The sequence below is a fragment of the Kogia breviceps genome, chromosome 1 (genome assembly GCF_026419965.1).
Source record: "Kogia breviceps isolate mKogBre1 chromosome 1, mKogBre1 haplotype 1, whole genome shotgun sequence".
Taxonomy (NCBI): domain Eukaryota; kingdom Metazoa; phylum Chordata; class Mammalia; order Artiodactyla; family Physeteridae; genus Kogia; species Kogia breviceps.
Genome location: NC_081310.1, coordinates 101,674,963 through 101,698,735, shown reverse-complemented (window position 1 = coordinate 101,698,735; position 23,773 = coordinate 101,674,963). Strand labels below are relative to the sequence as shown.

At 42.0% G+C, this 23,773-nt stretch overlaps 1 protein-coding gene across 2 annotated transcripts in view; it reads left to right on the top strand.

Moving 5' to 3' along the window:
- ALG14 (ALG14 UDP-N-acetylglucosaminyltransferase subunit) overlaps positions 1-22,856 on the top strand; it is a 104,715-nt gene extending 81,859 nt beyond the window's left edge. Inside the window, exon 4 of one of the 2 annotated variants that reach the window (XM_059056935.2) lies at positions 21,217-22,856. In XM_059056935.2, the coding sequence (XP_058912918.1) occupies positions 21,217-21,447 (231 nt within the window). In that variant the 3' untranslated portion in view covers positions 21,448-22,856. The remainder of the gene's footprint in view (positions 1-21,216) is intronic. The other variant, XM_067040218.1, reaches the window with a different exon arrangement.
- Positions 22,857-23,773: the final 917 nt, after the last annotated feature.

Here is a 23,773-nt window from a genome sequence, read left to right as displayed (position 1 = left end):
CTAATCATTGTTAAAGAATTAACAGATAATTAAGGAGCTGACTTCTAGTCTTTAAGATAGAACTCCTCCCAGGGATGCGGGCTCTCTAAGAGGTGATCTCTAAATCTAGACAACAGAGGGGAGGAGGGGCATCCTGGCGGAGCTCCTCAGTTCCTGGCAGTTCTCACTGCTATTAGGAACCTCAGGCTCACTGAAAAGCTCTTCCAAATGAGCTCAGCTGGGCTGCTTGTCCCCAGAATGGTTTTGAGCAGGATGAGAGGGAGAATGGCCTTTGATGGCTTACCAGTCCCCACGTTTCCTCCGCCACTGCTTTCTCCCTCAGCACACACAGACCCCTTTGCAGGAATGTAGACGAGGCGCCACTTACGAAGAGTGCCAGCCCCCTTCCTGTAGTGATGGGCAGAGGTTTCCACGTGCTAATTTGTACCGAAACACCTGGCAGTTTGTTTAAAATGCATATTCCTGGGCCCCAGACCCAGAGATTCTGATTTGGAAAGAATCTGCACTTTTATTTATTTCTTTATTTATTTATTTTAAATTGAAGTATAGTTGATTCACAGTGTTGTGCCCATCTCTGCTCTACAACAAAGTGACTTAGTTTTACACATATATACCTTCCTTTTTAAAATATTCTTTTCCATTATGGTTTATCCCAGGAGATTGGATATAGTTCCTTATGCTATACAGTAGGACCTTGTTGTTTATCCATTCTAAATGTAATAGTTTGCAACTACCAATCCCAGATTCCCAGTCCATCCACCTCCCTCCCCACAAGAATCTGCTTTTTTTTTTTTTTTTTTTTTTTGTGGTACGCGGGCCTCTCACTGTTGTGGCCTCTCCCGTTGCGGAGCACAGGCTCTGGACGCGCAGGCGCAGCGGCCGTGGCTCACGGGCCCAGCCGCTCCGCAGCATGTGGGATCCTCTCGGACCGGGGCACGAACTTGCGTCCCCTGCATTGGCAGGCGGACTCTCAACCACTGCGCCACCAGGGAAGCCCAAGAATCTGCATTTTTGACAAGTATCCCTGGGTGAATGGGATGTGAAGGCCTGCAAAATACTAACATGGAGTCACTTCTCTACCTACTGGTTTAAAGGGGTCCTCTCTGAATAGAACTGGGACAAACCTACCACTTCTCTCAGTTCCTATCAATGCTCCTGTCTTCTAAGAGTATAATAAGAGAGAGTCATTAGTACAGCCAAACACACCTAGCAAAGCTCAGCTAAGCTTGAAGGCAATAAAAACCTCCAAGAGACACCCTGATTTTGACAAGCAGTGTCGTTCTACTTCTGCAAGTTACCAATGGAGTCAGGTGCACCAACACTAAGATCTTGATAAATGCGTGGTGCACGATGAAAGGGAAACACCTTTTGAATGCCTGAATGCACAGAGTGAAGCACATGTTCTATGGAGAACCCTGCCCGTTCATTCTAGGTGTGGAATCCAAGCTTAGCTCCAGAGTACCATGTTCTTTAACCACAAAGAGGTACAGCTCCTGAATGCGTCTCACTCTGTTGAATTCTGTCTTCTTGCCTCCATTTCATTGTCTGTCTCTGAGCATCTATGTCTACCTCTCTTTTCTACACACACAACCAGAAACTCACAAACAAGTGTTTTTACGTATCCTTTTGATTTAGAAGTAAGGAATTAGATACTCCTCTATAAAAAAATTTGTAAGCCTTTTAAAATACTGCAAACATAATCTGTACATAAAGAAATTATCTAAGGAAAACTGCTGACTAGTTTTCAGTTCAGCAAGATAGCAATTTTATTCATAGGTAGATGTAAAAAAAAAATTAGGGAAGGATCACGAATAAAATATCACTTATCTGCCTAAGAGAGGGCCTTGACAGAAGTCAGGAGTTACATAATTGCTTTGAATTCGAGCCAGTTCTTCCTGTTTAGAAAGGATACTCCCTTTTCTTTTGAAAATGTTAACCATTTGCCCCCATTTTATCTGCTGAAAAGCTTTCATAATCCATCTTAGTCCAATGGCATGTTATAGTCTGCTACTAATTTCTTTATTAAAGCTATAAAATATTAATAACAATTACCAGAATTTTGCCTTCAATTAAACTCCCTGTGTCACATCTGCCCTGGAGCCTACCTTGCCTTCAGCCCACTTCCAACTAATGCTTGTCCTGACTGGCAGGTGCAGGACCAGGATGGGGGACAGGAGAGTCCCAGGCTTGTTTTCTAAAGCTGATTTGAGTCTCAGCTGTGTGATCTTTCATAGTCACTTAATTGCTCTGGTCTTGCGTCTCCTTGTCTAAAAAATGAGGATAAAGACATCCACCTCAAAGGGCTGTTGTAAGGTTTAAGAAGGCTAATTATGCAGAATGTCACACTTACGCTCTGGGCCTGGCAAGTAGTATGCGCCCTGTGAATGTCAAGGTCTCTCCCTTCCTTCTCAAGCTAAAGGGCAAAGATTGAACTAAATGACTCCTGAGACTGCATCTAGCGTTAGCAATCAGGGCTTCTGCGAGAGCTGCTGAGTATACGGTGTGGGGAAAACAAAAGGAAAAAATACCGGATTACTAGGATTCAAAGACCTCCGTGAAAACATTTCAGAGTGTTGAACATACAATGAAAACACAAAAAGACCAAGAAGTCAGGAAGTCGTCACCTTGACCATTTGGCCCAGAGAACAGGAAAACTAAAAGATTCAGTTTCCTCAACTGAAAGTAGAATCAGCCAGGAAGGTTAGGAAAACAATGTTTGGCTGGCCTGACGTTGATCTTTAATGATGATGCAAAGTAGGTGCAGCTTAACCATTCAGAGAAAAAAACATTTTAAGTTTTAATTTTATCTATATATCTTTTATGATGGATCATCAGGGCAAGGAAATAAAATGTCACCCCAATGTGGGCACCGACAACCTCTGAGCTCTTTTGCCTACTCTGCACTTACAGTTGGAGGAGCCATAAACATACATGGAGTGGCCAAACCGTGTGGAGCCCTGGGTCTTGTAGGATCTTGCTAACAAGCATTCAGACTACAGGTGGGCATCCCAGAGTTGGTGGACGGGACACTGGAGTCTGCTGTCTGTGTGTCTCCCACCTACATAACTTCCACCCCTGTAACTCAGCCCAAACGCAACAAATCAGGATGGTCGCAGAAGGTTGGGAAGTCTAGTTTCCCCATACAAGGGCAAAATAGCCGACCCTTGTTTTGAAATGAACAAGATCAGGCTTACTCACCAAGTCATCAGGCTTGTTTACCATGTTATGGCCATGGACTTTCATGGCCATTTGGCTGACAAGGACACTACAGTGGCTCCCCAGATCCAGAGCAGGGTAGCTCAAGAATCCTTCAGTCACTCACCATGTGTGATAAGAGAGAAAACACCGCTCCTGGTAATCAGGCTGCTTCCGTCATTTTTTTACATAAGCATCACGTGGAGTGGATCAGGCAGAGCAAAAAATATGACTTGAAGATAAAGAGGCTAAAGTTGGGTTAGTCTTATAAGGTACCCTCTGAAGGGTAGGATAGATCATGCCGGATCAGTGCCATGTCTGTGATAGAGTGACGGACAAGCCTTCTACCACATAGTACTCCTTTTTTTTTTTTTCGGTATGCAGGCCTCTCACTGTGGTGGCCTCTCCCGTTGCGGAGCACAGGCTCTGGACGCGCAGGCTCAGCGGCCATGGCTCACGGGCCCAGCCGCTCCGCGGCATGTGGGATCCTCCCAGACCAGGGCTTGAACCCGTGTCCCCTGCATCGGCAGGCGGACTCTCAACCACTGCGCCACCAAGGAAGCCCACCACATAGTACTCTTAAGAATTTGATAAATGCCACAAGCATTCTACTTTACTTTTGGATGGATTATAATAATAGCTGGGACTTCCCTGGTGGCGCAGTGGTTAAGAATCTGCCTGCCAATGCAGGGGACACGGGTTCAATCCCTGGTCTGGGAAGATCCCACATGCTGCGGAGCAACTAGGCCTGCGAGCCACAACTACTGAGCCCACGTGCTAAAACTACTGTAACCTGCCTGCCTAGAGCCTGTGCTCTAGCAACAAGAGAAGCCACCGCAATGAGAAGCCACGCACCGCAACGAAGACCCAATGCAGCCAAAAATAAAGAAATAAATAACTTAAAATACACATATACATAATAATAATAATAATAGCTACCATTTGTTGAATTTTTACCATGGGCCAAGCACTATGTTAAATGCTTTATTTACATGTGTTATCTTATTTGATCTCCACAGCAATACTAAAAAGTAGATATACTGTCTTCGCTGTGTTTATATTTGTTTCTAGTTGGATTACCATTCCCCATCCCTGACATTCTCTGCCTTACTGTTACTAATTCCCAAGAAGGAGAATACATTAGAACTTACTGCCCACCTCCTCTGAAGGACCATCAGGACCAGTCTCATCTTATCCTTATATATATATGTCTCTGTTTACCTTATTCACCACAAGAAGTTCAAGCCCCTGAGAGAGAGTGTTACCTGGACCTAACAGCCCTGTTAAATTATAATCTGTCTCAAGCCCACACCTCTCCCCTACCTCCTAAACCCTTTTTGCTGGCCCAGACGTATGGTCGGTTCACAAAATCTACATCATCTTCTCTCCTCCGTCTTGCTCTAGTTGCTGTCTGATTTACCCAGAATACCATACCACTTCATCAGTTGCTGGCTTACAGGTCACCTCCTCCCAGATCTTTGACCTCCATATCTCCCTGTTCCCTTATCCTGCTTTATATTATATAAACGTATACCTATTATTTTTTGTCTTCCCACTGGAATGTAAACTTTGTGAGGGCAGGGACCTTTGTTCACTAGTAGATCCCTAATACCCAGAAAGTACCTGGCATATTATCTTTGCTCAGTACCTATTTCTTGAACAAATGAACCCATGAAAGAGAAAAATGACACATAGAACGGACTGCTCACATTGCTGTTAAGTAGATAGCCCAGATCTGTGTGACTGCAAAGCCCTGACCCATAAGCACCATGTTGCTCAGCTCCTTGCTGGATTATGTGAATGCAGCAGGAGCAAGAATATTCTGGATGACTGTAATCAGTGAGTAACACTGAGTAATCAGTGTTGGGGTGTTGGTATACGGAACTTACCAGTTGGGCAAGATCCTACAGGGCCAAAGTTTACTGTTCTTTATTTGATTACATTATATGATTATGTGATTTAAAAGAAAAATATATATTTGGTTATTCAGATGACCGAAATATATTTTTTGTATATATTTGGTCTTCATCCACAGTTCCTGACTCACAGCTCCTAAAACCCTTGGAATTTCCTAAGTGATGAGAGCAATAAAGGTGCCTGTTAAGTTAATGAGGTGACTTTTGGAAAGGACCCAAGAATGGGGACTGGTTGCCAGTGGAGCCAACTGTGTCTTTAAAGGGTTGGAACTTCAGTCCGACCCCCAGCCTCTGCCTCTGGGGAGGGGAGAGGGCCTGGAGGTTGAATCAGTCACAAATGGCCAATAGTTTAATCAATCATGACTATGTAATGAAGCCACCATAAAAACCCAAGAGGACCGTGTTCGGAGAGCTTCCAGGTTGGTGAACATGTGGAGACTTAGGGAGAATTGGCACACTCTGAGAGGGCATGGAAACTCCACCCCCTAGCCCCCATACCTTACCCTGTGTATCTCTTTATCTGGCTGTTGGTTTGTATTTTTTAATATCCTTGGTAATAAATCAGTAAGCTAGTGAGTAAATGGGCTTTCCTGAGTTCTGTGAGCCATTCTAGTGTATTAATTGATCTCAAGGAGTGGGTCGTGGGAACCTCTGATTTATAGCCAGAAGTACAGGTAGCAGCCAGGGCTTGCGACAGGCATCTGAAGGGATAGGCCAGTCTTTGGGACCTGAGCCATTAACCTGTGGAATCTGATTCTATGTCCAGGTAGGTAGTGTGAGAACTGAGTTAAATTGTAGGACAATCAGCTGGGGTCCAGAGCATTGTTTGTTGTGAGGCAGCCTACGTGTGCACACGTGTACACACATTAGAATTGGGTCCAGTTGTTCTCAAATGAAATGCAAGTAACTGATATTCGAGGAGCCAGCAATAAATTCAGCGTCTTTACAACATAAGCCATTAACCTGGATAAAAACAATTTATAACTTTACTTACCTTTTTGATATGATTTAAAAGAAGAGGAAAGCTATGCCTGGGTAAAGAGAAGTAGGGAAGGGGCTAGGTGGACTGTGACATGTTCAAGCGGTGAAGCAACTGATGCCTATGTAGCAACATGGAAGGAAGGAGTGGTATACTTGGAAAAGTATACCTCAAAATGCTGTATACACAGTGATGACAACTCTGAAAATTCTGTGTGTTACTAGCCATAGAATTGTAAGAGACCTTAAAGTTCATAAAGAGTTGGTGATTCCAGTGTTTAGGGCTTTATTTGGTTATTTCATGTTGGTCTTGATATTTAGATGTTCCTGTTTAACTGTTACTACTCAGATGATTAAATACACATAAAAAAGAAGAAATACAGTGTACCATAATGTGAGCCAAGCGAACACGTCATCCCATCTGCTCTGCGTCCTGTTCCTTCCTGCTGTCCACCTCCACTGAGCGCTGACATTCAGCACTGCCTTTCCTCTGGCTGCACCCCCAGCCTTCCGGTCCTCTGACGATATCCTCTACATGTTGTAGACCACCTGCCCTCCAACTGCATTTTCTTCCTCACTCTCTTGATTACTCACAGATGCTTCTCTATCCAGTTTTCTACGGCTTTTATGCCACTGCTCTGGCCCTCCTCCTCTCTTGGATGCGGACTTTTGAGTATCCTTTCTCTGTGCCAAAACACTCATCCTGGGTGCTTTCTGCTGCTTGCTCCTCATCCTTGTTTCACTCTGCCTCTTCCTGTGCTTACCGTGCAGCACTCTGAGCCCTGCGTGAGGAAATCCTGCGACTGCTCTAACGTGACCTGTTCCTTCTCTAACTCTGCATCTGCTGCTCTCAACGCCTTTGTTTTTTTCCATACCAGTCAGGTTCTTGGCAACGAACCATAAAAATCCACTCTGGCTGACTGAAACAGAAAAAGAATTTAGGGAAAGATTATTGAGAGCTCTCAGAGTTACTGGGAAAGCTAATGAAATAGGGTTAGTAAACATGGAGGGACAAGGTGGGAGCTAAGCAGCTAGAACCACAGCCCAAATTCCATGGCCTCAGAGCTGGTTTGGGGGAACACTGCTGCCACCACTGCTGGAGAGTGAACAGTGTATCTGGCCCCGCTGGTACTGGATGCCAGACTCTGCCAGTGGCGCCTTTGCCACCAGAACAGATTCTCCTCTGGCTTTGCTTCTCTGCACCACCAACTCCTGATCAGGCCTAGGCAGAAACATCTGGCCAAGTCACGGCGCATCCACTAGCTGCAGAGGGAACACAGAAAGGAGTATCTCACTTGTGAGATGGGCTCTGCCTGCTGTCACAACTCATACAGTGGGAAATCACTCAGTTTCCAGACAGGAACAAAGAAAAAACAAAACAAAAGGCCACATGGCCCATCCGTAATTCAGGACAGTTGTTTTATTAAACTTTCTACAACTTCCTTAAGTCCTTGAAGCTGTTTCTTCTAACTTCTCACTCAGCAAGAACTCTGGAACATAGTTCAATGCAAAATTAAAACCTTAGGGGTCACAGACTTATATACAAAAATGTTCATAACAGCATGATTTAGAATAGCAAAAAAAGCAGTCAGCCTGAATTTCCAACAATAAAGGAATAGTTAGATGAATTATGAGATATCCATAGGATTAAATATATGCAGTCATTAAAAATCATGAATTTAAAAAATTTTCCACAATACACAAAAATATAACTAGGGCTTCCCTGGTGGCGCAGTGGTTGAGAGTCCGCCTGCCAATGCAGGGGACGTGGGTTTGTGCCCCGGTCTGGGAAGATCCCACATGCCGCAGAGCGGCTAGGCCCGTGTGAGCCATGGCCGCTGATCCTGCACGTCTAGAGCTTGTGCTCCTCAACGGGAGAGGCCACAACAGTGAGAGGCCCGCGTATCACACACACACACAAATATATATATATATATATAACTAAACAAAACTTCAAAAAATCTTTGCAATATTTATATATAAGCTCTCAGATTATATATGTGCATACATGAACATATTTTATAGTGAAATATAAACATGTATATGAAGATAATATACCAAAATATTAAGAAATTGATGAAATTAGAAGGATTATTATCTTCTTTTTGCTTTTCCGCACTTTTCACACTGAGCTGGAAAGTTACAAATATTGAAAGAAAAATCTGTTGAGAGCAAACTTCCTGTGCCACCATTTTTATCCTTTGTCATGTTCTCAGAAGGTACAATTTTTCCCAAACCAATCTCAAACTAAATACGCTGAATTCTTACTCTTTTCTCCTGGTGTTGAAAGAACTCACTTTTTTTCTGTATAATCAGTTCCTCCCTCACCACCAGTTCATTCCCTCGGTCTTTATGTTCACGTATAGATCATTCGTTCCACTCTGTAAGCCTTTCCTCAGCCCTGCTTAGCTCACCCAGCTCCTATCTGAGCTTTCCCTCCCTCATGCTCTTCTTCCCCTCCCCGTATTTTAGCTCAGTGATTCACGGAAGTAGGCATCTCTGGGGATTCCATTACCCTTCTCTTACCCAAATCTGAAGATTTTGTCTCTGTCGGCTAAGGCAAGTGACTTTGTGGTTTTCTTATTTTCTAAAATAAGAACGATGCATTTTGGGGCTTCCCTGGTGGCACAGTGGTCAAGAATCTGCCTGCCAAAGCAGGGGACATGGGTTTGAGCCCTGGGCCAGGAAGATTCCACATGCTACAGAGCAGCTAAGCCCGTGTGCCACAACTACTGAGCCTGTGCTCTAGAGCCCACGAGCCACAACTACTGAGCCCACATGCCACAAGGACTGAAGCCCGCACTCCTAGAGCCTGCGCTCTGCAAAAAGAGAAGCTACCACAATGAGAAGCCTGCACACCGCAACGAAGCATAGCCCCTGCTCGCCGCAACTAGAGAAAGCTCGCACACAGCAACGAAGACCCAACACAGCCAAAATAAATAAATAAATAAATGTTTTTAAAAGAAGAGGGGGGACCTTCAAAATAGTGGAGGAATAAGTTGAGGAGATTACCTTCCTCCCCATAAATACATCAAAAATACATCTAAATGTGGAACAAATCCTACAGAACACCTAGTGAATGCTGGCAGAAGACCTCAGACTTCCCAAAAGGCAAGAAAATCCCCACATACCTGGGTAGGGCAAAAGAAAAAAGAAAAAAAATTGAGACAAAAGAATAGGGACAGGACCTGCACCTCTGGGAGGGAGCTGTGAAGAAGGAAAAGTTTCCACACACTAGGAAGCCGCTTCACTGGTGGAGACAGGGAGTGGGTGGGTGAGGGAAGCTTCAGAGCCACGGAGGAGAGTGCATTAACGGGGGTGCGGAGGGCAAAGCGGAGAGATTTCCACACAGAGGATCAGTGCCGATCAGCACTCACCAGCCCGAGAGGCTTGTCTGCTCACCCGCCGGGACAGGTAGGGCCTGGGAGCTGAGGCTTGGGCTTTGGAGGTCGGATCCAAGGGAGAGGACTGGGGTTGGCTGCGTGAACACAACCTGAAGGGGGCTAGTGCACCACAGCTAGCCAGGAGGGAGTCCGGGAAAAAGAGACCATTGTTTCAGGGTGCGCAAGGAGAGGGGATTCAGAGCACTGCCTAAACAAGCTCCAAAGATGGGCATGAGCCGCGGCTCTCAGCCCGGACACCAGAGATGGGCATGAGATGCTAAGGCTGCTGCTGCAGCCACCAAGAATCCTGTGTGCAAGCACAGGTCACTATCCACAACCCCCTGCCCCCCACCCCCGCCAGGAGCCTGTGCAGCCTGACACTGCCAGGGTCCCGTGATTCAGGGACAACTTCCCCGGGAGGACACATGGCACACCTCAGGCTGTTACAATGTCATGCTGACCTCTGCCACCGCAGGCTTGCCCCGCATTCCAATTATAACTACCATACCCCTCCCTCCCCCCGGCGTGAGTGAGCCAGAGCCCCCTAATCAGCCACTCCTTTAACCCCGTCCTGTTTGGATGGGAACAGATGTCTGAGGGCAATCTACATGCAGAGGTGGGGCCAAAACCAAAGCTGAACCCCAGGAGCTGTGTGAACAAAGAAGAGAAAGGGGAATCTGTCCGTGCAGCCTGAGGAGCAGTGGATTAAATCCCCACAATCAACTTGAGGTACGCTGCATCTGTGAAATACCTGAATAGACAATGAAGCAACCCAAAATTGAGGCGGTGGACTTTGGGACCAACGGTAGACTTGGGGTTTGCTGTCTGCAACTGACTTGTTTCTGACTTTTATGTTTATCTTAGTATAGTTTTTAGTGCTTATTATCATTGGTGGATTTGTTTATGGGTTTGGTTTCTCTCTTCTTTTTTATTAAATGTTTTTTACATTTTTTTATCTTTTTATTTTAATTATCTTATTTAAAAAATTTTTTTTTCTTTCTTTTCTTCTCCCTTTTCTTCTGAGCTGTGTGGCTGAGGGGGTCTTGGTGCTCCAGCCTGTTGTCAGGCCTGAGCCTCTGAGGTGGGAGAGCTGAGTTCAGGACATTGGACCACCAGAGACTTCCCGGCCCCATGTAATATCAATTGGCGAGAGCTCTCCTAGAGATCTCTGTCTCAACGCTCAGACCCAGCTGCACTCAACGACCAGCAAGCTCCAGTGCTGGACACCCCATGCCAAACAACTATCAAGACAGGAACACAACACCACCCATTATCAGAGAGCCTGCCTAAAATCATACTAAGTTCACAGACACCCGAAAACACACCACCGGACGCAGCCCTGCCCACCAGAAAGACAAGATCCAGCCCCACCCACCAAAACACAGACACCAGTCCCCTCCACCCAGAACCCTACACAAGCCACTGAACCAACCTTACCCACTTGGGGCAGACACCAAAAACAATGAGAACTACAGACCTGCAGACTGCAAAAAGGAGACCCCAAACACAAACACAGTAAGGTAGGCAAAATGGAAAGACAGAGAAATATGTAGCAGATGAAGGAGCAAGGTAAAAACCCACCAGACCAAACAAATGAAGAGGAAATAGACAGTCTATCTGAAAAAGAATTCAGAGTAATGATAGTAAAGATATCCCAAATCTTGGAAACAGAATGGAGAAAATACAAGAAACGTTTAACAAGAACCTAGAAGAACTAAAGAGTAAACAAACAATGATGAGCAACACAATAAATGAAATTAAAAATTCTCTAGAAGGAATCAATAGCAGAATAACTGAAGCAGAAGAATGGATAAGTGACCTGGAAAAGAAAATAGTGTAAATAACTACTACAGAGCAGAATAAAGAAAAAGGAATTAAAAGAATTGAGGACAGTCTCAGAGACCTCTGAGACAACATTAAACACACCAACATTCACATTATAGGGGTCCCAGAAGGAGAATAGAGAGAGAAAGGACCTGAGAAAATATTTGAAGAGGTTATAGTCGAAAACTTCCCTAACATAGGAAAGGAAATAGCCACCCAATCCAGGAAGCACAGAGAGTACCATATAGGATACACCCAAGGGGAAACACGCTGAGACACATAGTAATCAAATTGGCAAAAATTAAAGACAAAGAAAAATTATTTAAAGAAACAAGAGAAGATGACAAATAACATAAGGCAACTCCCATAAGGTTAACAGCTGATTTCTCAGCAGAAACTCTATAAGTCAGGAAGGAGTGCCATGACATATGTAAAGTGATGAAAGGGAAGATTGTACAACCAAGATTACTCTACCCAGCAAGGATCTCATTCAGATTTGATGGAGAAATCAAAAGCTTTACAGACAAGCAAAAGCTAAGAGAATTCAGCACCTCCAAAACAGCTCTACAACCAAGGCTGAAGGAACTTCTCTAAGTGGGAAACAGAAGAGAAGGACCTACAAAAACAAACCCAAAACAATTAAGAAAATGGTCATAGGATCATACATATCGATAATTACCTTAAACGTGAATGGATTAAATGCTCCAACCAAAAGACACAGGCTCACTGAAAGGATACAAAAACAAGACCCATATATATGCTGTCTACAAGAGACCTACTTCAGACCTAGGGACACATACAGACTGAAAGTGAGGGGATGGAAAAGGATATTCCATGCAAATAGAAATCAAAAGAAAGCTGGAGTAGCAATACTCATATCAGATAAAATAGACTTTAAAATAAAGAATGTTACAAGAGACAGGGACACTACATAATGATCAAGAGATCGATCCAAGAAGATATAACAATTGTAAATATTTATGCACCCAACATAGGAGCACCTCAATACATAAGGCAAATGCTAACAGCCATAAAAGGGGAAATCGACAGTAACACAATCATAGTACGGGACTTTAACACCCCACTTTCACCAATGGACAGATCATCCAAAATGAAAATAAATAAGGAACACAAGCTTTAAATGACACATTAAACAAGATATACTTAATTGATATTTATAGGACATTCTATCCAAAAACAACAGAATACACTTTCTTCTCAAGTGCTCATGAAACATTCTCCAAGATAGATCACAATCAAGTCTTGGTAAATTTAAGAAAATTTAAATCGTATCAAGTATGCTTTCCGATCACAATGCTATGAGACTAGATATCAATTACAGGAAAAAAAACTGTAAAAAATACGAACACATGTAGGCTAAACAATATGCTACTAAATAACCAAGAGATCATTGAAGAAATCAAAGAGGAAATAAAAAAATACCTAGAAACAAATGACAATGAAAACACAATGACCCAAAACCTATGGGATGCAGCAAAAGCAGTTTTATTATTATTATTGTTATTTTTTTATTTTTATTTTTGCAGTACGTGGGCCTCTCACTGCTGTGGCCTCTCCCGTTGCGCGGAGCACAGGCTCCAGACGCACAGGCTCAGCGGCCATGGCTCACGGGCCCAGCCGCTCCGCGGCATGTGGGATCTTCCCGAACCGGGGCACGAACCCGTGTCCCCTGCATCAGCAGGCGGATTCTCAACCACTGCGCCACCAGGGAAGCCCAGCAAAAGCAGTTTTAGAGGCAAGTTTATAGCAGTAGAGTCCTACCTCAAGAAACAAGAAAAATCTCAAGCAACCTAACCTTACACCTAAAGAAGTTAGAGAAAGAAGAACAAAGTAATGCCAAAGTTAGCAGAAGGAAGGAAATCATAAAGATCAGATGAGAAATAAAAGAAAAATAAATGAAGGAAACAATAGCAAAATCAATAAAACTAAAAGCTGGTTCTTTGAGAAGATAAACAAAATTGATAAACCACTAGCCAGACTCATCAAGAAAAAAGGGAGAAGACTTAAATCAACAGAATTAGAAATGAAAAAGGAGAAGTAACAACTGACCCTGCAGAAATACAACAAATCAAGAGGGAGTACTACAAGCCACTATATGCCAATAAAATGGACACCCTGGAAGAAATGGACAAATCCTTAGAAAAGCACAACTTTCCAGGCCTGAACCAGGGAGAAATAGAAAATATAAAGAGACCAATCACAAGCACTGAAATTGAAACTGTGATTAAAAATCTTCCAACAAACAAAAGTCCAGGACCAGATGGCTTCAACAGGTGACTTCTGTGAAACATTTAGAGAAGAGCTAACACCTATCCTTCTCAAAATCTTCAAAATAATAGCAGAGGGGGCTTCCCTCGTGGTGCAGTGGTTGAGAATTTGCCTGCCAATGCAGGGGACACGGGTTCGAGCCCTGGTCTGGGAAGATCCCGCATGCCGTCGAGCAACTGGGCCCATGAGCCACAATTACTGAGCCTGCATGTCTGGATCCTGTGCTCCACAACAAGAGAGGCCGCAATAGTGAGAGGCCCGCGCACCGCGATGAAGAGTGGCCCCTACTTGCCAAAACTAGAGAAAGCCTTCGCACAGAAACAAAGACCCAACACAGCCATAAATAAATAAATAAATAAATAAATTTTTTAAAAAATATATATATATATAGCAGAGGGAGGAATATTCCCAAACTCATTCTATGAGACCACCATCTCCATGATACCAAAACCAGACAAAGATGTCACAAAAAAAGAAAACTACAGGCCAATATCACTGATGAACATAGATGCAAAAATCCTCAACAAAATACTAGCATACAGAATCCAACAGCACATTAAAAGGATCATACACCATGATCAAGTGGGGTTTATCCCAGGAATGCAAGGATTCTTCAATATATACAAATCAATCAATGTGATATACCATATTAACACATTGAGGGATAAAAACCATATAATCATCTCAATAGATGCAGAAAAAGCTTTTGATAAAATTCAACATCCATTTATGATAAAAACTCTCCAGAAAGTAGGCATAGAGGGAACTTACCCCAACATAATAAAGGCTATACATGACAAACCCACAGCCAATGTCATTCTCAATGGTGAAAAACTGAAACCATTTCATCTAAGATCAGGAACAAGACAAGGTTGCCCACTCTCACTGCTGTTATCTAACATAATTTTGGAAGTTTTAGCCACAGCAGTCAGAGAAGTAAAAGAAATAAAAGGAATCCAAATCAGAAAAGAAGAAGTAAAACTGTCACTGTTTGCAGATGACATGATACTATACATAGAGAATCCCAAAGATGCTACCAGAAGACTACTAGAGCTAATCAGTGAATTTGGTAGAGTAGCAGGATACAAAACGAATGCACAGAAGTCTCTTGCATTCCTATACACTATTGATGAAGAATCTGAATGACAAATTAAGGAAACACTCTCATTTACCATTGCAACAAAAAGAATAAAATGCCTAGGAATAAACCTACCTAAGGAGACAAAAGAGCTGTATGCAGAAAACTATAAGACACTGATGAATGAAATTAAAGATGATACAAACAGATGGAGAGATATACCATGTTCTTGGATTGGAAGAATCAACATTGTAAAAATGACTATACTACCCAAAGTAATCTACAGATTCAGTGCAATACCTAGCAAACTACCAATGGCATTTTTCACAGAACTAGAACAAAAAGTTCCATAATTTGTATGGAAACACAAAAGACCCCAAATAGCCAAAGCAATCTTGAGAAAGAAAAACGGGGTTGGAGGGATCAGGCTTCCTGACTTCAGATTGTACTACAGTAATCAAGAAAGTATGGTACTGGCACAAAAACAGAAATATAGATCAATGGAACAGGATTGAAAGCCCAGAGATAAACCCATGCACACATGGTCACCTTATTTTTGATAAAGGAGGCAAGAATATACACTGGAGACAGGACAGCCTCTTCAATAAGTGGTGCTGGGAAAACTGGACAGCTACATGTAAAATAATGAAATTAGAACACTCCCTAACACCATACACAAAACTAAACTCAAAATGGATTAAAGACCTAAATGTAAGGCCAGACACTGTAAAACTCTTAGAGGAAAACATAGGAAGAACACTCTTTGTCATAAATCACAGCAAGATCCTTTTTGACTCATCTCCTAGAGAAATAGAAATAAAAACAAAAATAAACAAATAGGACCTAATGAAACTTAAAAGCTTTTGCACAGCAAAGGATACCATAAACAAGACAAAAAGACAACCCTCAGAATGGGGGAAAATATTTGCAAATGAAGCAACTGACAAAGGATTAATCTCCAAAATAGACAAGCAGCTCATGCAGTGCAATATCAAAAAAACAAACAACCCAATCCAAAAATGGGCAGAAGATCTAAATAGACATTTCTTCAGAGAAGATATACAGATTGCCAACGAACACATGAAAGGATGCTCAACATCACTAATCATGAGAGAAATGCAAATCAAAACCACAATGAGTTATCACCTCACACCGGTCAGAATGGCCATCATCAAAAAATCTATAAGCAATAAATGCTGGAGAGGGTGTGGAGAAAAGGAAGCCTCTTGCGCTGTTGGTGGGAATGTAAATTGGTACAGCCACTATGGAGAACAGTGTGGAGGTTCCTTAAAAAATTAAAAATAGAACTATCATATGACCCAGCAATCCCACTACTGGGCATATACCCTGAGAAAACCATAATTCAAAAAGAGTCATGTACCACAATGTTCACTGCAGCTCTATTTACAATAGCCAGGACATGGAAGCAACCTAGGCGTACATCGACAGATGAATGGATAAAGAAGATGTGGCACATATATACAATGGAATATTACTCAGCCATAAAGGGGAACAAAATTGAGTTATTTGTAGTGAGGTGGATGGACCTAGAGTCTGTCATACAGTGTGAATTCAGAAAGAGAAAAATACCGTATGCTAACACATATGTATGGAATCTTGGAAAAAACAAAGGTTCTGATGAACCGGGGGGCAGGACAGGAACGACACAGATGTAGAGAATGGACTTGAAGACATGGGGAGGGAGAAGGGTAAGCAGGGACGAAGTGAGCGAGTAGCATTGTATATATATAGCATTGTATATATGCATTGACATATATACACTCCCAAATGTAAACTAGATAGCTAGTGGGAAGCAGCCACATAGCACAGGGAGATCAGTTCGGTGTTCTGTGACCACCTAGAGGGGTGGGATAGGGAGGGTGGGAGGGAGATGCAAAAGGGATGGGATATGGGGATATATGTATACGTATAGCTGTTTCACTTTGTTATACAGCAGAAACTAACGCAACATTGTAAAGCAATTGCACTCCAATAAAGATGTTTAAAAAATAAATTAATAAATAAAGGGTATGAATAAAATACAAACAAAGAAAAAAAAAGAAGGATGCATTGTTAAGCACCTTACCTGTAAGGCTTCTTTTTAAGCCTTACAGCCGAGCTCTTCTACCTGTGTCTCCTGACTAGTCCTACATCTCAGTGTTTACTCCCTTCTTCATCTCCCCTTTTACCTGTCTACATAGTGGAACCAATATCCTATATATGGAAGTGTTGGTTTTGACAGAAACTGTGACCTCCATAGAGACTGTCTTCCCAAGCCAGCTCAGCTTTGACAGTGGGCTCTAGTTCTCCAGCTTCTTCCATGGCCCTGGAAGCTCAGTAAAACCTTGCCTGCAGCTGTGTTCCTCAGTTCGTTAGCTCTCTCCAGCCTCCTCCAGCACCAGCAAGAGGCTGGTGTCCAAAAGTCTGGTTTTCAGGCCAGTGTCTCAGAGTTGGACTCTGCTTTTCTGTCCAGTCTCTGTAGATTACAGACTAGTTGGACTCTCCATTTGGCTTTCAGTCTCACCTTCATATGCTTGGATCACCCTCAACTTTATGGTCTCTGACTTTCAAACCAACCCAGGACCCCAAATGTCTTGGCCCGTGTTCTGTGTATGGGGTTCCTACTAGGCTAAGAATTAAGTTCAGACTACCCTCGTTAAATTTGTCTTTTTGTGCATGCCGATGTCATGTCTCAGCCAAGAGGACTTGACGTGTGGTGACCCAAATGTACAGAACAACAATCCTCTTGTAACTCTTCTTGATCTTTGATCTGGCTCATCTATCCTCATGACTTCATGTTTATTTTTGCCCTGACCTCTTTCAGTTTTCTAGACCCATAATTTATATTATCTTTAGTACATCTCTTGGATTTCCTGCTCTCAGAGAAGTTTATTGATTTGTTAATTCATCTAACAGGCACATATGAACACCTACTGGTTGGCACTGCAGACAATCGGAGCTTAGTCAGGGAGTTAGACAAAATAAAGGGCTGTGTCAGTTAGGATGCTTTTTATTGCTAATGACAGAAGTCCTGATTCAAACTGGCTTAAGCAAAAATGGAATATATTCCCTCACATACCTGGCAAGTCTAGGGGTAGATCTTGTTTCCTTCAGGCACAGCTGGATTCATGGATCTTAAATGCTATCTTTGGGACCTGGCCTGTCTTCATCTCTCAGCTCTGCTCTCTTCTGCTTTGTGATGGCTTCATTCTCAAGCCCTCCACATGGTGGCAAGATAGATGTTAACATTGCCAGGCCCACATTCTCCTAGGTGCCAGTACAACAGAAAAGGTACTGCTCTCTCAGTAGCCCCAACAAATGTCCCACTACGTCTTGTGGTTTGTCACTGGATTATATGCTCTTCGCTGAACAGATGACTTTGGCCAGGGAAATTCGATGATCTGACTGGTCAGATTGGAGTCATATGTCCTCTCCTTATAGTTGAGCACGGAGTCAACTCTATTCAAACATTTAAGTTGAGAGCAAGGGATACAGTGGTTTCCCCTCAGGATCTGAGATAATAAAAAGTTTTAAACTTGTCAGTCATAGATAGCCATTACGTTCATGATAAATGTGTATGATAGAGCTACAAAGTCTGGCAAAGCGAACATTTGACGTCATATATGGTAGGCAAAGGATTCCCTCCTCCCTTATCCTTCAATCCTTTTCTTTCCTTCCTTTCAGCAGAATTTAGTGAGTGGCTATTTTGTTCCAGGTGCAAAACGTAGATTGTCCTAGAAATTGACCCTGCTTTATAAGGAGCTTACAAAGTAGTGAGGTAGAGAGTTAGTAAGAGCAGTGCACCCACGTTTACTGAGAACTTATGTTTTAAGAAATAGAAATATGAAGAGTATTTCTGTGTTTTTTATAAAATTAAAAAGACAACTTCAACCATTATATTGGTTAAAGTCTTCACCCAGGCTATCTCAGTAAATTCTAGTTTGTTTAGTGCTTGGAATAAGTCTCTCTGGTATGCTCCATGAAATAATAGAAACTCCATAATCCCCAATTTTTAAATTTTTGCCCAGGCTACTGTAAAACTCAGAGTTAAAACCTGTGGTTAATTAAAGGAAGGTTTCCTTTGCCTAAGTTTTCCTTAAGTTTTTTTTTTTATACACTTGGTTTAGGGTTTTGTGATTTTATTGTTTCTGGGACTTTTGTAGTAAGGTACCTCAAAATAGAGATACAACAGAGATAAACAAAATACCTTTAATTTCCACTTTTACCTTTTGCCTCTGATCTATGGCAGGTTATTAGAGCATCTCCCACCAGTGCCCAGTCACTTCCCCTCCTGTATCCAGACATCTCTATTAATGTATTCACAGCTTGTGTATAGCGGGCCGACCAGACACTGAAAGGAGCACGTGTGGATATTTACATTTTTTTAAAGGCAACAAACATGAAAATATCTTTGTGACATTCAAGATCCAACATGCAACCTTTATATTATCTTTTAGCTGTAGGTTTTATTTTGTTCTGTACTATGGGAAAAAAATTGAGAAAAGCAACACAGATAATCCAAGGATTAAGGAGTACATGAACACAGTGGTTCTCACCTGGAGAGTTGGCAATGCCTGGAGACATTCTTGATCTTCTTGGCTACTGGAATCTTGTGGGTAGAGGCCAGGGATGCTGCTAAACATTCTACGATGTACAGGACTGGCCCCACGAGGAAAAAGAATCTGGTCCAAAATGTCAATAGTGCCATTATTAGAGAAACCTTGCATTAATAGGATTTTTAGAATTCTAAACCCTGAAAGGATTCAGAACCATCTTGTAACTTAGGCTTCAGACAAAACTAGAAACAAATGAGACTCAAAGAATTATCAAATCCTGGAGCTAACAGGAAAGGTCATCTAGTCTGGACTAGACGTGTGGTCAGGCAGCTGGCCCAATCTCTCTGTGCCTCAGATTCCTCTTCTGCAAAAAGGGATATGAAAGCTTGCCTCAAATGATTGCTGTGAGGATTAACTAAAAGAATACATGTGAAATGTTCAGTACAGTACCTGACCACGATGTGTTGTTAATAAATAGTGGTAGTCGTCCAAGGTCACAGAGCTAGTACACAGCTTGTTTAACCCAGTTCTCCTGACTCACTGTCCCATTTTCTTTCTTTTATGCTCCATTGAGGGTCTATGAAGAAAGGTTATAGGGGCAACTCAGTGGGGATTAAAGAGCACTGGCCTGGAGAGCAGCTTGGTAACTGGTACTTCAGGAGAAAGTCTGAACAAAAGTTCTTCATAAAAGACAGGCAGGGGATTTTAACTCGTAGATGGGAGCTAAGGAAGACTAAAAAGGATTGGTTCCTACCTGAAACAGGCTACTCTCTCTGATTCCAAAGCTCTGTGAATGGTGTTCCAGGTGGTCCTGCCTCCAGGAAGGGTGGGGCTTAGTTCACATGACCTTTACCAAACTGTTATATCCCTCACCTTGTCTCACAGCCCCAACAGACATCTGTTGGGGAAGGTCCCTGCAATGCTGGGATGGTTAGACAATATTTCTGGGGACCCTTTCATCTCTAAGATTCTCTGATGTCTGATAAGTTTTGTGGGCCTTGTGCTGGAGCGATCATGTGACATTGTAGGTAATAACCCAGTAGGCGTGTGTAGACAACCACAGATCTCCTGTTTTATGATTTGTGGAGTAAAAAATGCTTTATTAGATTGTACTAATTCAGTCAGCATGAGCATATGATTGAGATGTTGTGCAAAATGCTTTTTCTCCTCTGAAAATAATAGTAAATTATCTTACCAACAATTCTGTGTAATAGCTTTCCCCTCATTTTCTTACAAAACTTATAAAAATTCTTTGCAGTTACTCTATGAGTTAAATTTTTATTTCTCTTATTAGGTTCACCAACTAAATTGTTTTTAATCAGTGGCTTTCTATAAAAATTAGCAGAAGTCAAAAGCATTAAAACTCTCTGGATCACAAGTGTGGATTAAATTATCTTGAGGGAAAATCTCATTCATTTAGTAACCTTCTCTCAAATATCCCATGTGTTGGATTGAACTCCTACAGTGATTCTACCTCCAACAAAAATATTCTACATAATTAGTCATTTAAAGACATTTTCTCCTATATCTTAACATGTCAGTCCTCCAACTATTAATTAGATTACTTTAAAAAATCAAAACGAACAAGTCAGTATATGAGAAAACAGTGAATCACAACTGATTTTATCTGTTTTATATGTTTGTATGACATTCAAGATCCACAAAGCAGTCGGAGAAGAGCAACACGCACCCATCCCGTGGGTGCTGGCTGAGCACCAGGCACTGTGTGCACACGTCCTGTAGCACAGAGCAGGCCACCCAGGTGCAGAGAAGTGAACTGATTTGTCCCAACTCACACAGTTGGTAAGCAGGAGAGCCGACAACACAGCCCCACCTGGCTTCTAACTGCACGAGTTTGCTACAGACCGGATCTTAACAAGGAATCGCTCAAGACTTAGCATAATAAAAAAATCCTTCCTAATATTGGACTGTTTTTAATTTAAAATTAGAGCAGTATCTGTGTTTTTATTTGACCTTCAACTTTTTTTTTTTTCAAGGTGTTATGTAACGGACCAGGAACATGTGTTCCTATCTGTATATCTGCCCTTCTCCTTGGGATACTAGGAATAAAGAAAGTGATCATTGTCTACGTTGAAAGCATCTGCCGAGTGGAACATTTATCCCTGTCCGGAAAGATTCTGTTTCACCTCTCCGATTACTTCATTGTTCAGTGGCCGACTCTTAAGGAGAAATATCCCAAATCTGTCTACCTCGGGCGAATTGTTTGATGAATGACAACTTACTTCTTTAGAATTTTGCAGTCAACAATATTTACTATAAATGGGGAACAAAAAACTACATGTTTATTGTAAAAGCTTTTGAGAATCCTGAGAATTATTGGTGATCAAGAGTAAAGAAATGTATAAGCAACCCAGTGAGGAAACTGCTTTTATAAAATAAACATTAATAAACCATTAAGGGTTTATGCCTCTGTGCTCCAAATTTCCGTTCTATATAAAGGTGTTTACCACTACCTGCAAGTTATCTTCTGAGCTGTTTTACTAATATTTTACTAATATTTTCTAGAACTAAATATAGAATTTGTATGATTAGCCATATTTCCTGTTCTACAGCTTTTTTTTTTTTTTTACAGTATTCTGCATTATAGAAAGAAAAAGAAAAATATTTCTTAGTTTTTGTTCAGACACAACAGGCTTTATTTCCTGTATGGAAGCAGAGAGGTCCCTAGTGAATCCTTTCAGCATAAAGGAAGCAGTTATATTAAATTGGCTTCATGACAATTTGCACTCCACAGGCTTCCAGAACTGAGCACATAAACCAGTATCTGTTTTTATTCTTTGGTTTTGCTTTGTGAGTAGTTGGCCTCACTCCAGGATATCTTTTAAAATCTTTTGTTTGTTAAAATAAATTAAAAGGTGACTACTGTCTTAGGAGTAAAAACATGGTTTTGTTTATCAGGGCCAAACTCTCAAAACAGTTTTTTAAATGTTATAGTAAATTCACGATTTTGTGGCTATAGCTATCTCTGGCATTTTAAGATGTGTAGGCTCAGGAGAGTATATATTTACTTAACGTTTACTTAAGTGCTTCTTGTATGCCAGGTGTTCTTCTAAGCACTTTTCAAATATTAACTCATTTAACTCTAATAACAGCTCAATGAGGTAGGGACTGTTATTACCCCCATTTTACAGATGACTTTCCAAGCTCATATGACTAGTAAGTGCCAAATCGAGAAATCGAGCCCAAGCTTAAGAGCAGAGCCGATATCATGGACATGTGGCCTCTGCAGCCACATAGGGACCCATAGTTAGGAGGGCCTGACACTTGGTTTAATACTCTGCTGTCTCTCTCTTGAATTTCTTAGCATATTTTGAACAAGAGGCTCACATTGTATTTTGCACTGGACCTTGCCAATTATTTAGCTGGCGTTGCTTGAGAATCTGTGCTCCTTAAGAATCATGTCAGCTACAACAGAAGTACACACCTAATGCAGGGCCTGGCGGAGCAGCTGTGCAATAAACAGGAATTCCATTCCCCTCCCTGCTATTTTAACAAGGCAACAAACAATGAGAAGACCTCTTGTGATGTTTAAGTTGTTTTTTTTTTTTCCTCTTAAATTTGTCTTATAAGTATGATATAAATCTAATAAAGAAATGTTAAGAAATTAACAAAGAAATTGACTTCTGGTGAAAAGAGTCTTGATCACCCAAGAGGACATAAAATTAAAATGCTGAGGCTACCCTAGCCTTTCTTCTTCCTTTAGAAATTCTCTTTCTCTGAATAAAGTAAAGTAGGCTCATCTGTCAGGACATTTTCCCAGGTTTTTGGCTGGAGAAACGCATGGCAGAAGACTCTCAGAATAGTGAAAGCACTTTGCCGTCTGGATTCGGTGGCCAGCGGGGCAGCCAAGTGCTAGTTCACTGTGCTTTGACTTTAAATCTCAGATCTCAGGCACTGGCTCTGTGTCACCTGACGTAAAGGTCTGAAATATCAGGTACCATATTTGTGTGGTTCCACCAGGAGTGGAGATGAAGTAAGCCTCTACTTTTCTAGGGAGAAAGTGATTTTTTTTTTTTTTTTTTTAGAGACAGCAGCACGTACATTTTATGCATCTTTGAAAAGTTTTTCTCTGTCACTGTTCCTGAGTGGCACTAGGTGAATAGTTGATGAGTGGACTGTGTTCAGTGCAGTTAATGCCTGTCTGTGCTCCAGGGCAGCTGTCCCAGGTCCCCCGCAACTAAGCCTGCTGCATTGGCTCCTGTCGGGCCAGAGCTTACAATACTTAGGCCATGGAGAATTGTAGAAAAGAAGCCATGATTTTTTCCAGAAACGTATGTCCCAGATGTTTTGCAGAGCCTTAACTTAGACAGTGGTTAGCGTGGAATGTCAGAGAAAGAATCTTTGTGTGTTATATCACTAAAAGTTCAGAAATATCTTCCTGGGTTCAGGCTGCTACGCACACGTTTCAGAGCCCGGCTGAGGCATGCGATCGTGCCTTCTTGCTCAGTTCCAGATTATTTGGTAAACAAATGCCTATTCCCCTGTCTTATTGTTATGGCTAATTCAAGTCCTCAGGGTCACACTAGCCAAGGG